The sequence below is a fragment of the Mesoplodon mirus genome (genome assembly GCF_964341445.2).
Source record: "Mesoplodon mirus genome assembly, chromosome: 12".
In the NCBI taxonomy this organism is placed as follows: Eukaryota; Metazoa; Chordata; class Mammalia; order Artiodactyla; family Ziphiidae; genus Mesoplodon; species Mesoplodon mirus.
The window spans coordinates 79,544,143-79,558,154 of record NC_138988.1 but is presented as its reverse complement, the minus strand read 5'-3'; the positions used below and the strand labels follow the sequence as shown (position 1 = coordinate 79,558,154).

Sequence of the window (14,012 nt, the reverse complement as noted above, 5' to 3'; positions counted from 1 at the left end):
GGCTGGTCATGCTCTAGAGTCAGCTAACAAAAGTAGTTTAATACAGTTGTGTTACATCTGCCATTTTTGTGAGGAAGAAATGAACATTGAAAACTTCAGAAAGGGACTTCCCTGGCAGTCCAGTGGTTAGGACTCCACACATTTACTGCCCAGGGCAAGGGTTCAATCCCTGGTCGGGGAATTAATATCCTGCAAGCCGTAAGGCCAAAAAATGTTAAAAAATAAAAAAGTAAACTTTAGAAAAAGGGCAGAAAAAAAGTCCTATTGTGTATTCTTGGTAAGCTAGGGGTAGACTCTAGGAGAAAATCAAAATCATATGTAACTTTAGGCTGGTAGAAGAGATTTCAATCTAAGAAATGGAAGTTAGAAAAGAGGATGAGGACGAGGAGCGGCAGAAAGAAGACCTAAATTATAGTAAAAACAGTAAATTTTATGGCAGATATAAGTCTTTATATATGTGATGTTAGTGAAAATGGAAGAGTATGGACATCTAAAAATTCTCTCCTCCATAAAAGCAACAAAATAAATCTTGCAAAAGAATGATCAGACTCTGCCGCGCCCAGGTTCTTCTCGGCCATGCCCCTTGGACCTGGTGGCGGCGGTGGAGGCCGGAGGTCGTCCGGGACAGGTTCCCCTGGGCGCTCCCCCATGGAGGAAGAGGTGCGCACGGCTGCGGCCCCGGATGCTCGCACTTCCCACTGGACGGCGTCGAAGGCGGTGGCCGCGCGTGCTCTGGAGGGGGTGGCCTGTGCGGCCTGTATGGGGGTGTGAGCGGAGGTGATCGTGGCCGGATAGTGGAGGGCAAGCCGCGCGCGCGGCAGGCCGGCCATCGGCGGTGAGGTCGCCACTTTCTTCCTTTCAGGCTGGAGCTACTGTGCCAGGGCTTAAAACTTTAAATGAGAATAAAGGGTATTATTTACGAGGAAATGAGAGTGAATAAGTCATCTCTAACCGTTTCCAGCCTCGTTTTCATAAGAGAGACCATATTAAACGTACATGTATATATCATTGGTTGCTGCTTTGGGGGTTGAACGTCCTTCTGGGTGTCCGTTTTTGTCCCCAGGTAGTGCGGAGGAACTTCTCTGCACTTCCAAGCAGACTCCGACTTGCCACTGTGTCCACGGACGTCCTGTTTTCAAACTATTTGAAGACTGTATCATCCTGCCTCCAGCACCAGCAGTTTCTCTGTTCTTGATCAATGTGATTCACAGGAACTTTTAAAGTAACAAACGAAATGAGCCAGGGCCGTGGAAAATATGAGTTTTATATTGGTCTGGGATTGGCTATGAGCTCCAGCATTTTCATTGGAGGGAGTTTCATTTTGAAAAAAAAAGGCCTCCTGCGCCTTGCCAGGAAAGGCTCCACGAGAGCAGGTCAAGGTGGCCATGCATATCTTAAAGAATGGTTGTGGTGGGCTGGACTGCTATCAATGGGAGCTGGCGAGGTGGCCAACTTCGCTGTGTATGCCTTTGCACCAGCCACCCTAGTGACTCCGTTAGGGGCACTCAGTGTCCTAGTGAGTGCCATTCTTTCTTCATACTTTCTAAATGAAAGACTTAACCTTCATGGAAAAATTGGATGTTTGCTAAGTATTCTGGGATCTACAGTTATGGTTATTCATGCTCCAAAAGAAGAGGAGATTGAGACTTTAAATGAAATGTCTCACAAGCTAGGAGATCCAGGTTTTGTGGTCTTTGCAACACTTGTGGTCATTGTGTCCTTGATATTAATCTTCGTGGTGGGACCTCGCCATGGACAGACAAACATTCTTGTGTATATCACAATCTGCTCTGTAATCGGAGCGTTTTCAGTCTCCTGTGTTAAGGGCCTGGGCATTGCTATCAAAGAGCTGTTTGCTGGAAAGCCTGTGCTGCGACGTCCCCTGGCCTGGATTCTGCTGCTGAGCCTCATAGTCTGTGTGAGCACACAGATTAATTACCTGAACAGGGCCCTGGACATATTCAACACCTCCATCGTGACTCCAATATATTACGTCTGCTTTACAACATCAGTTTTAACTTGCTCAGCTATTCTTTTTAAGGAGTGGCAAGACATGCCTGTTGATGATGTCATTGGCACTCTGAGTGGCTTCTTTACAATCATTGTGGGAATATTCTTGTTGCATGCCTTTAAAGCCGTCAGCTTTAGTCTCGCAAGTCTCCCCGTGTCTTTTCGGAAAGACGAAAAAGCAATGAATGGCAGTCTCTGTAATATGTATGAAGTTCTTAATAATAACGAAGAGAGCTTAACCTGTGGAATTGAACAACACACTGCTGAAAACGTCTCCCGAAGAAATGGAAATCTGACAGCTTTTTAATAAGAAAGATGTCATTAAAAGTTTGATCTATAATTGTGTTATAAAGTGAGTTTGAGTATCAGAATGTGTCTGAAAAAGCATTGTTCTCAAATAGTGTTCTCTAGAGACAATCTTTTTTAAGGTTTCACTAATCTGTACCAAGAAATTACTTTTCTTGTATTTAAATGATGGTAGCTCACTAAAATGACCTCAGTACATGGCCACTTTTCTTTTAACATTGTATTATTATAGAGGTATTTAAAATTTTCCTTCACCAAAATCTAAATGCTCTAATGACAGTTTTAAGTCTATAAAAATGCTTTATTTTTTCATTGGTGATGAAAGTCTGAAATGTATATTTGTCATGCCCACTCTGTCAATTCTTGACCATTTTAAGGCTTTTTGATTTAAAAAAAAAAAAATTAACTCAATACATTATCCTGTAATTTACCTTACCTGTAAAAATGACTCCCGTTTGATGAATTATTTTAATTTTGAAATGTTAATTTAAGAGACTCCTAAGTTATTAAATGAAGGAAACTCTTTTACAACAGAAAACAAAAAAGGTAGGAAATCACCACATTGAAATACTTCTCAGGCTGTGAGTTGTCACCGTGAACATCTGATGGCCTTCCTAGACGGCACCTTGTTAATAAACCAGCGTACCCTTTGTCGGACTACATACAGCCTGGCTGGTTTTATTCCTCAGTTACTCTAATCCCTTGATGCCTGGGACCTTGATTACCATTTTTACATCAGCTCTTGTACTTTTCCATATATTTTCATAAGGAGTTATATTGTCATTTAGCTCTTCTAACAACTCTGGGAAATGAAGTCAGAAGACTAGGGTAATTTCTTAAATTTAGCTCATATTGAAATAAAAAGACAAATTGAAACAAAGTTCTTTTCTAAGTCTAAATGCTCAGAATAAACAGGATATTTATATAAAAAAAATAGAATGATCAGAGTTGAAATTATTAGAACTTCAGAAGTTCACTCAAGGCTTGCAGCAATCTAGAGAGCATTTAATCAAGCAAAATGACTGAAGCCGGATAACACCAGTGAGCAGTGTGGTGTTTTCAGCAGCCCTAGTTCCATCTCTTGCTTTCAGTTTTATCAGGAGGCTCAAAAACTAAGAGCCAACAACTGTGGTGAAAACTGGAAGCCTAGAAGCGCTGGATGGGGCCAGAGGTCAGCTCCAGCTTGTTCAAAGCCCTGTTCCCAGAGAATTATTATTTGACCTCTCTTGTGGTTCCTTGAAAGACCACTTGCAAAGCTGTTGTGTTTGACCAACTCAGAACTTAGGCATGTGAAATACCTTTCCCTGGGGGGAAGGAGGGTGGTGATGGGGGTAAGCATTTGTCAAAAAAAAAAAAAAAAAAAAAAAGAGAAAAGCAACATGGTTTCACCTCATCCTCGTGGGACCGTAGTGCCTCTCATCAGAGAAGATGGTTTCCCTCTTTCAGTGTTTTAGGTTCCCATGAGTTCTTGCTGCTGCTGCTGTCACTCCTGCTGCTACCAAAAGATAGCTTGGGGGCTGGGGCACTAGAGAATGGAGAAAAGAGAAACACAGGAGCTATTTCCCCACGCTCTCTGAGTGTTAAAGGACCCCTTTCTGCTCCTTAAGTCAGAACTAAAGTGCTGCTCTTTGAGGTCTCTGTGGACACTGATGCCCACTTTTAGGTTTTAGCATGCATTGAGTGGAAGCCTTAGGAAACTGGGGGAAAGAAAACAAATACAAAAATGGTAACACACCACTGGTCCAGTGCTACTTGGAATTCTGCTCTCCTTCCCCAGCCTACCTGCCATATTTACTTGTCAGAGCCCTCACATTGCTGCTCCAGACATTCCCTCCAGGTTTTATCGTTGCATTCAGTGGGACAGACAGGACATGTGTGTTTACTCCTTCTTACCCAGAACCAGATCCCAATCTATTTTTCCTTCTTTCTCTTTCTGGGCAATTTCAATTGCGCAATCTGGTCATCTTGTGCGTATTTTTTTTTTTTCTGCGTCCTTTCTGGAACAAACAGAAAAAATGGAAAAGAAGAGAGGAAAGAAGGTATGGAGGGAGGGTAAAAGGTAAGAACCAGGAAAATTAAAAAGGGGGAAGGGAGAATTCCCTGGTGGTCCAGGGGTTAGGACTCCACACTTTCACTGCCGAGGGCACGGGTTCAATCCCAGGTGGGGGGACTAAGATCCCACAAGCTGCACAGTGCAGCCAAAAAAAGAAAAAAAAAAAAACAGAAGGAAGGAGAGGAAGATCTTCTATACTATAGATCGTCTGAAAACATTTCAACATTTTGCTTTCTAGAAACTTTATTCCATCTATATAGCAGACGAAGCCAATTTTTTATACAATAATGGACATTTAAATGCAGAGGGGCATTCCACCATAAGCTTAAAGCTGTGCTGTGTCTTCCCTTCTTGTCAAACTGTATTTACAGGACTTTGTGATTTGTTTTTATTTAGGGATGTCCAGTAATAGATCTCACATGTCAAGTGTCAGTTTGCTACAGAAATAAAACAATTACAGGTTGCTGTCACACATTGTGGAATATCAGTTTTTTCAGATGCTTAAGTTGTCTGGCAGTCAAGGATGTTTCCTGGCCCTTCCAGAACAGTATCTGTCCTGTGCTTCAATCTCACTCCATTTTATACAGGCCTGGGACTATTTGGTAAATTGATGGATCAGTTCTCCAGAGGTTTGCAAGCATCCAAATTCTATTCACATTGATTTTTGTCAGAAATGAAGAGAGAGTTTCTTAGAAACCATATTCTTCTTTGTATTACATTTTACAGTTCTTTCCGGTTTTTATGTGTGGATGATTCATATTAGGCATGGGACCAGAACTCCATTTTTCCTCTTTCTAGGTTCAGCCGGTTGATGTAGCTAGGATTGTGAGTGTAAATCTAAAGACATAGAGGAGTTTATGTGCTCATTTAAGTGTTATTTGCATTTTGACTGTACATAAAAGGGGTAAATAGATTAAAACAAATATATTGAAGTCTGTTGAAGTAAAGGGTCATTCTACATTCACTGTAAATGTGGGCATGCCCAGGGATGTCTGGATAACTTTTAGGGTAGATCCCCTAATCATTTATTTTTTGAAATTCTTCTATACCAGAATGGAAACCATAAGCTTGGTTTATGCCATTTGCATATGGTTTAGTCCATAAGCTTGTCCTAAGACAAGCTTGGTCATTAGCCAAGAGAAGGACGGATGTTTACCATAAAGTATCGTGTGTGACTCAGTTTACTTGCCAGCCAAGCTCTCTGTGATTCATTCCAGGGTCTTCAGGAGAGGGTTCTTCAAGAAAGGCTAAAAGAGCCACATCCTTAGTATTTTTGTAAGAGCTGAGTGACCTAGACAGCATTGATCTCTCAGCCACCTTTGTATAGAGATTGGTGATATTTGCTTTGCCTCTGAGAAGTAAATAAATTAAGCTGTAGGATGGAGGAGGGGTAGCAAGACACATTTCGAATCACAGAGAAAGGAGTTGTGAGAATGGTGGAGGGGTGGCAACCTCTTGGTTAGCTTCCTGCGAAGCCAACATCAGGATCAGAAAAAGGAAGATGATAGATCCCATGGGTGCAGTCAGGAGGCCATGACCACCTGGGAGACAGCCCCTGGAGGCCTCCCAACCAGTTCAGAAGAATGCCAGCTCTGCAAAAGCTCTCCAAACTGCCCCTGAAACAGAAGAATCCCATTTTATCATTGTTATTATGGCACTGCGAACCTATTTCATATGAAAAACATGTTACATACGTGTTTCTTTTTCTTTTACTTGAAAGAATAAAATAGAATTTAGAACTTGTAAATATTGAAGATAACACTCAAGAACATAAGTAAAAATTTTGTCAAATACAGTGTTTCTACCACTTTTTTTTTTTGCTATTTTACAATTACCAAGTTCCAGAAGACTCATATCAGCAAAAAAGAAATAATAATAATAACAAAAGTAATAATTATATTCAAAAGCCAGAAAGGCATTATAGCTGAGAGGTTTGATTCCTATTCTCATTCCAACCTGTTCTAGTAATTCCTTTAGAGATGTTTGCAGCGTCCTATGGTTTCTAAAGCTATTCATGATCAGCTGTAAATAAGACAAGGCCTTTTTCTGGAATTTTTCAGGAGCATTTCCTAAATGTTCCTGCAGGTGTTTTGGATGTAACATAAAGATTGTTTTTTTCCCTTTTTGAAATTTTACTAACCTAGGAAGTCCAGTATGTTAGGAACCTTTACAACTTTGTTATTATTGAAAGCATGTTAAATTAAGTTTTAAGATATTTACCGTCTTAAACCAGATGTCAAGGAGGGGGACTGTGGACATTATCTAAGCCAGAGATTTTCAGTGTGGGAAAGTGGGTATCAGAATCACATAGATGGTCCTATTTCTAGACAGGGAACAGGGTACTAGCAGGGCATCCCTATTCCTGTAAATTTATTGAATTTAGCAGAAATGGTTTTTTGAATACTAGGCATCAATCAAAATATTTCAGGTAACTGTCTCTCTGAGATGGGTGCTGCTTCTGCCTGGAATATGGGCACGTCTCCAGATGCCAGAGTAGACAGCTGCTTAAGATCACAAGCATTAACAGTGTCTGTGAAGCAAGCCAGTTTAACAATAAATATTTTGTTTACCAATGACTATATAATATGTGTGGATATGAGGACTTGAGTAGAAAAATTGAAATCGATAAAACCCAAAAAAGCTAAAATTGAACTACTCAGAGTTGTGATTCCCAAAAATAAGTGCACAGTATTGGAAGATGCCAGTGATGGGAACAACGCTGTGTAAATGAAGGCATCCATGTTTTGGCTGAAATGCTCCAATGCCAAGGCTGTAAGCTCCTTAGAGCACAGGACATAGGTCTTCACTTCTGTAGCTCTTTGAGTTATGCATTCATTCACTGAATTGTTGAGGACACACTAAAGCCCAATGCTATGCTAAGCATGGAGATCCTGGTGAACAAGTTAACGTGATGCCCTGCTTAGTACAGTGTCAAAAACAAGGTAGCTTTAATAACCTTTTAATAAACTGAACTCCTCTTCATTTTCCCTCCCTCCCTTTGTTCTGCAAATATTTGTTCATTCATTGATGATGTTAAATTATCAGTAGTTGCATATCTAATCTGTACATTTTAAAGACATATTTAAAGGTAGGTCTTCCTGGCTTGCAGAATTTGAGCTCTTTATCAATAGGTTTCCTGATGTTTACTCATTACCAAGAAAATTTTTACAATGATTGGTGAAGGGCTTCACATCATTTTCAGTCATTGCCTTTCTTCAGAGATTCTTGTATTACATCCTGACTCGTGTCCGATTTTACCACTAGCTTCTCTTCTTTCTCAATCCTCCTTTAAAGCTATTTTTGTAAGCATCTTTAGTTTGTTGCCGTATATGTCTTCTATAAAATATGACCCACTGACACTAGGATTTTGTCTGTACAATACGCTGTCTTTCATTGGATAGATGATTTGCATTTGCATTTGTATGTCTTTTTACATTCTTTTATGGTCAGAGTTAGTGAGGGATCCATCTCCCTGTATATGTATCTTCCAAAACATCAAGAACAGCCGTTATTTATTTTAAAAAAATAGATACTTTGCGTAATCTAATATGTTTTTCTTCCTGACCTTCAGTAGTGACATTTGCTTTCATACTGCCTGGTAGGTTTGTGTCTGTGTGCTGTTAGATTACCTAAATGAGTATACCTCAGATCTCATTACTTGGCAAGGAAAACATGGCCTTAATATACTCAGTAATTGTATTCAGATTACATTCTGGTTTTTTTTTTTTTTCATTTTCCATTGTCTTCAAAGTTTCCCACCTACTTTGTATTGCTTTTTCTGGTTACCATTGAAATGGTGAATCACTGAATATGGTGGAAAAGAAGAGCAGAGCATACAGGTCAATTTTCTAGGGCCTAATTGCCTTTTCTAGCTAAATGTTACAATTTGAGTGGCTCTCAATCCTATTTAATCTATATTGTTAGGGAATATATCTCCTGCCATCATGAATTACCTGGAAATATCATCACGGATCATGGGATGGCAGGATAAAAAATTGTCAGAGAAGGAAGACAACTTGAAGCTAATTCCAGTAATCCCCTGAAATTACAGGTAAATTGTATGTAAATGGTGCATATGTGAAGATGTAGCATTTCCTGAGCAGAAGGACCCCTAGTTCCAGTAGATCCTTAAAGGTATCCTTGATCCCCTCAAAATAAAGAGCAGCTATTCTAGTTTGACCTACTATTTTTTTTAAATAAGAAAACAACACATTAATTGTAGTTACTGAATTAGATGTTCACATTTCTGCGTCTGTTTCATGTTCTAATTTCCTCAAAATATTTCCTCTAAGAAGGAGAAAGTTGCTGTTTATACGTCTTGTAGTTCTCTTAAATTCAGTCAGGGCTTTGTATCCATGGGTTCCAAATCTGCAGATTCAACCAAGTATGGATGGAAAATATTCGAAAAAAATTGCAGAAAGCAAAAGTTAAATTCGCTGCTGTAGGCAACTACGTACATAGTATTTACATTGTATTTACAACAATTTACACAGCATTTACATTGTATTAGGCATTATAAGTAATCTGGAGATGATTTAAAGTATATGGGAGGATGTGGGTAGGTTATATGCATCATTTATGAAAAGGGAATTGAGCACCCTTGGATTTTGGTATCTTCTGGGGATTCTGGAATCAATCCACTGAAGATACCAAGGGATGACTGTGTGTGATCTACAAATATATGACCCCTTGTCCTTAGAGCCTCTAACCTGTGCAGCCAGAGGAACCCTGGGGGCGGGGGTGAAGCTCCTGTGTAGAGTTTACTGGCTCTGCAGGATGAAATGACCCCAGTAGGAAAAGACTACTGCATCCCATGCACACATTCCATTGGTGTCCATTCGTAGGGAGGCACTAGAAATCAGACTCTGCTTCTTTCCCAGGATTTGCTGTTTTTGCTAGTCTTTGTGTTTATTGTTTTTTGATTTTTTTTTTAATTGTAGGCTGTCTCTTTGCCTAGTGTCAGTCTGAGGTGTAAACTTAAGGTCTTCTCAGGTCTTTTCTGAGCCTTTCCCTGGGCATGCATGGTCACTTTCTAATTTTCTCTGCATATGCAGTTGTTTTTGAATCTCCTAGTCTTTAAGGTCTGGTTCTCAAAAGAGAAAATTGAAGGGAGGAAAAAGAGGGTGCTGGCCCTTTAAATCCCTTGGCAGTCACTGCAGCCAGAGGGGGAGGGGCTTGCAACAACTGGGGGAGGGGCTTGCAACACCTAGGGGAGGTACAACAACAATGGCGGCCTACCTCTTTGTCTGCACCTCTGTGATCAGAAGTAGCAGTCAGCTAGGAGAGCACAGATCCTCCACATTTGGAGGACTGGGTCCTTTCAGCCCACCCTGGCTCCTGGAAGCTGCATGCAGCTTGGGGATAGGTTAGCTGCTACTGTGCTAAGAGCTGAAATTGATGAAAATTAACTAGCAATTTACTGTCCAAGTCTTCCTCTAGAACTTGCAAACTGGATACATCAGACATTCTTCCAGTGCAACTATTTAGGTGGAGAGGCTGCTTCCTGGTGTTTCCTACTCTGCCATCTGCTACGAATTCCACTGTTGTGACATTTAAGACCATGGATCTGGCAGCTCTGTAAAGAATGGTTTGGCAACACCCGGGGTAGTGGGTGACTGGAGGCAGGCCTGCATCAGAAGACTCCTACAAAGTCTAAGTGTGACTTACTGAAAGTTTGGACTTGGACAGTAAAGGTGGAGATGTTTAAAGAACATGAAAGTTCTTCAACAGGCCACATAAAACATATTTAAGGAGGCAAAGTTTGGGGCTTCCATGGTGGCACAGTGGTTAAGAATCCACCTGGCAATGCAGGGGACACGAGTTCGAGTCCTGGTCCATGAAGATCCCACATGCCGCGGAGCAACTAAGCCTGTGAACCTCAACTACTGAGCCTGTGCTCTAGAGCCTGCGAGCCACAACTACTGAGCCCACGTGCCACAACTAGTGAAGCCTGTGCACCTAGAGCCCATGCTCTGCAACAAGAGAAGCCCCTGCAATGAGAAGCCCCTGCACTGCAACGAGGAGTAGCCCCTGCTCGCCGTAACTAGAGAAAGCCAGCACGCAGCAACGAGGACCCAACACAGCCAAAAACAAATAAATAATAAATATATTTTTTTTAAAAAAAGGAGGCAAAGTTTGGAAGGAAAGAGGAAAATCAAGGATACCACCAAAGAAATGAAAAGAAAATGCTTATTCATTGGACGGAAATGAAGCCTTTTGGAGGTTTCATTTAGAAAAAAAGGCACTCTGGTGGCAGTGAGAATCAGGATCCAGACCAAAGTTACCAATGTCTATCTTTTAAGTCATTTTAAATAAAAGTGAAAATTGATTACAGCAAGGAGCAGGACCCTTCTGCACCCTGTGGTGGCAACCATTATGCCTTTTAGTTCTTATCTGGAATGTACCCTCAGAAACTTACCAGAACTGCAAGAGCTGGCTTCAGAAGGGATGCTTATTGTTCTAGTCTTAGTTTTTCCTGACTTTTCTTCTACTTTGTCCTATTTACTGAAATCAAACCAGTACAAACTTATGGTGCAGTTTTCAATTTCTCTAACAATCCTGTAAATTATCATGGACGGTAGAAGAAATACAACACAAATTTCAGCCACCCTAAGCTTCCTTGCCTCCTGGCTCAGAATGGACTCTCAGGGGTTAGCAGTGAAGATCTCATCATGTTCTGTCCTTGATATTCAAACAGAGTGGGTATAGGAAAGTTGGTGATGACCTACAGGGCAGGTATTCAGAAAAGATGGATGCAAATTAAGCATCTGCATGTTAATATGGAGACTGTAAGTACTAATTCAAATAATTGCCTTAGGGAGTTGGAATTCTTCTTTTACCAAAAACCTTAGTAACAAATAAAAGAAGTTTTACTGCCGCTAACCTGAAACTATCTACCATTTGGTAACATTCCTGGATTTCGCTCTCATGTTGTCCCTGATAATGACTTTAAATGTTTCCTTTCCCCTACTGACCTGTAGAAATAACTTTTTCAGCAAAGTTGCCATTTTACCCAAATAGCATGGTCCTGCTTCAGAGATTACATAGATTGAAACAGCTGCCCATTTTCTATTAGTCTGCGAAGCTGAGCTGGGCTCTGGGACTCTTGGAATACCCCTTAGGTCTCCCAGTACCCCAGTGTGATCAGTGGTGGGTGACAGGCTCAGCGCTCGGTGCCTCACTCTAAACTTGGACGCGTTTTCACATATTACTCAGCAGAAAAGACTTCCCTGCTCATCCAGGGAAGGAAGTAATGGGAAAAGCATAAGGTAGGAGGGGAAGCACTGAAATGAGAAGTGGAAACGAGGACTGTATCCGTTCTTATCCATCTACGTGACCCTGCATGTGCCATCTAACACTGTGGATCTCATGTGTCACTTCACTTTTCTAAACTTAGGAGTTGGGCGGGACCATGAAATAACCCATCATTTCTACAGATTTTATGTTCTTTACAAAAATGTTAAAGAGTACTATGAATTAAGTTTTATTTTTACATTTGTTATTGTAAAACAAAACAGATATAGAAAACCACACACACAAAATATATTGCCTAATTTTTTATATTTTATTTTATTTATTTTTTATACAACAGGTTCTTATTAGTTACCTATTTTATACATATTACTGTATGTATGTCAGTCCCAATCTCCCAATTCATCCGCCACTCCCGCTGCTTTTCCCCCTTGGTGTGCATACGTTTGTTCTCTACATCTGTGTCTCTATTTCTGCCTTGCAAACCGGTTCATCTGTAACATTTTTCTAGATTCCACATATATGCATTAATATACGATATTTGTTTTTCTCTTTCTGACTTACTTCACTCTGTATGACAGTCTCTAGGTCCATCCACATCTCTACAAATGACCAAATTTTGTTCCTTTTTATGGCTGAGTAATATTCCATTGTATATATGTACCACTTCTTCTTTATCCATTCATCTGTCGATGAGCATTTAGGCTGTTTCCATGATATTGTAAAGAGTGCTGCAGTGAACATTGGGGTGCATGTGTCTTTTTGAATTATGTTTTTTTATTGGTATATGCCCAGAAGTGGGATTGCTGGGTCATACGGTAATTCTATTTTTAGTTTTTTAAGGAACCTCCATACTGTTCTCCATAGTGGCTATATCAATTTACATTCCCACCGACAGTACAAGAGTGTTCCCTTTTCTCCACACCCTCTCCAGCATTTGTTGTTTGTAGATTTTCTGATAATGCCCATTCTAACTGGTGTGAGGTGATACCTCACTGTAGTTTTGATTTGCATTTCTCTAATAATTAGTGATGTTGAGCAGCTTTCCATGTGCCTCTTGGCCATCTGTATGTCTTCTTTGGAGAAATGTCTATTTAGGTCTTCTACCCATTTTTTGATTGGGTTGTTTGTTTTTTAATATTGAGCTTCATGACCTGTTTATATATTTTGGAGATTAATCCTTTGTCCGTTGATTCATTTGCAAATATTTTCTCCCATTCTGAGGGTTGCCTTTTCTTCTTGTTTATAGTTTCCTTTGCTGTGCAAAAGGTTTTAAGTTTCGCTTGGTCCCATTTGTTTATTTTTGTTTTTACTTCCATTACTCTAGGAGGTGGATCAAAAAAGATCTTGCTGTGATTTATGTCAAAGAGTGTTCTTCCTATGTTTTCCTCTAAGAGTTTTATAGAGTTGGGTCTTAAATTTATGTCTTTAATCCATTTTGAGTTTATTTTTGTGTATGGTGTTAGGGAGTGTTCCAATTTCATTCTGTTACCTGTAGCTGCCCAGTTTTCCCAGAACTGCTTATTCAAGAGAGTGTCTTTTCTCCACTGTATATCCTTGCCTCCTTTATCGTAGGTGAGTTGACCATAGGTGCATGGGATTCTCTTGGGGCTTTCTACCCTGTTCCATTCATCTATATTTCTGTTTTTGTGCCACTACCATATTTTCTTGATGACTGTAGCTTTGTAGTATAGTCTGAAGTCAGGGAGTCAGATCCCTTCAGCTCCATTTTGTTCCCTCAAGATTGCTTTGGATATTCGGGGTCTTTTGTGTCTCCATACAAATTTTAAGATTTTTTGCTCTAGTTATGTAAAAGATGCCACTGGTAATTTGATAGGGATTGCATTGAATCTGTAGGTTGCTTTGGGTAGTATAGTCATTTTCACAATATTGATTCTTCCAGTCCATGAACATGATACATCTCTCCATCTGTTGTGTCATCTTTGCTTTCTTTGATCAGTGTCTTATAGTTTTCTGAGCACAGGTCTTTTACCTCCTTAGGTAGGTTTATTCCTAGGTATTTTATTCTTTTTGTTACAATGGTGAATGGGATTATTTCCTTAATCTCTCTTTCTGATCTTTCGTTGTTAGTGTATAAGAATGCAAGAGATTTCTGTGCATTGATTTTGTATCCTGCTACTTTACCAAATTCATTGATTAGCTCTAGTAGTTTTCTGGTAGCATCTTTAGGATTTTCTATGTATAGTATCATGTCGTCTGCAAACAGTGACAGTTTTACTTCTTCTTTTCCAGTTTGTATTCCTTTTATTTCTTTTTCTTCTTTGATTACCATGGCTAGGATTTCCCAAACTATGTTGAATAATAGTGGTGAGAGTAGACATCCTTTTCTTGTTCCTGATCTTAGAGGAAATGCTTTCAGTTTTTCACCATT

The 14,012-nt window shown here is 40.0% G+C and overlaps 1 protein-coding gene across 1 annotated transcript; it reads left to right on the top strand.

The window, feature by feature from the left end:
- Positions 1-577: 577 nt before the first annotated feature.
- On the top strand, positions 578-3,227 carry LOC309813633 (magnesium transporter NIPA2-like). Its single transcript, XM_082638695.1, has 2 exons — positions 578-660; positions 863-3,227. The coding sequence occupies exon 2, from the start codon at positions 1,235-1,237 to the stop codon at positions 2,315-2,317; it is 1,083 nt and encodes a 360-aa protein (XP_082494821.1). The 5' UTR covers positions 578-660; positions 863-1,234; the 3' UTR covers positions 2,318-3,227.
- Positions 3,228-14,012: the final 10,785 nt, after the last annotated feature.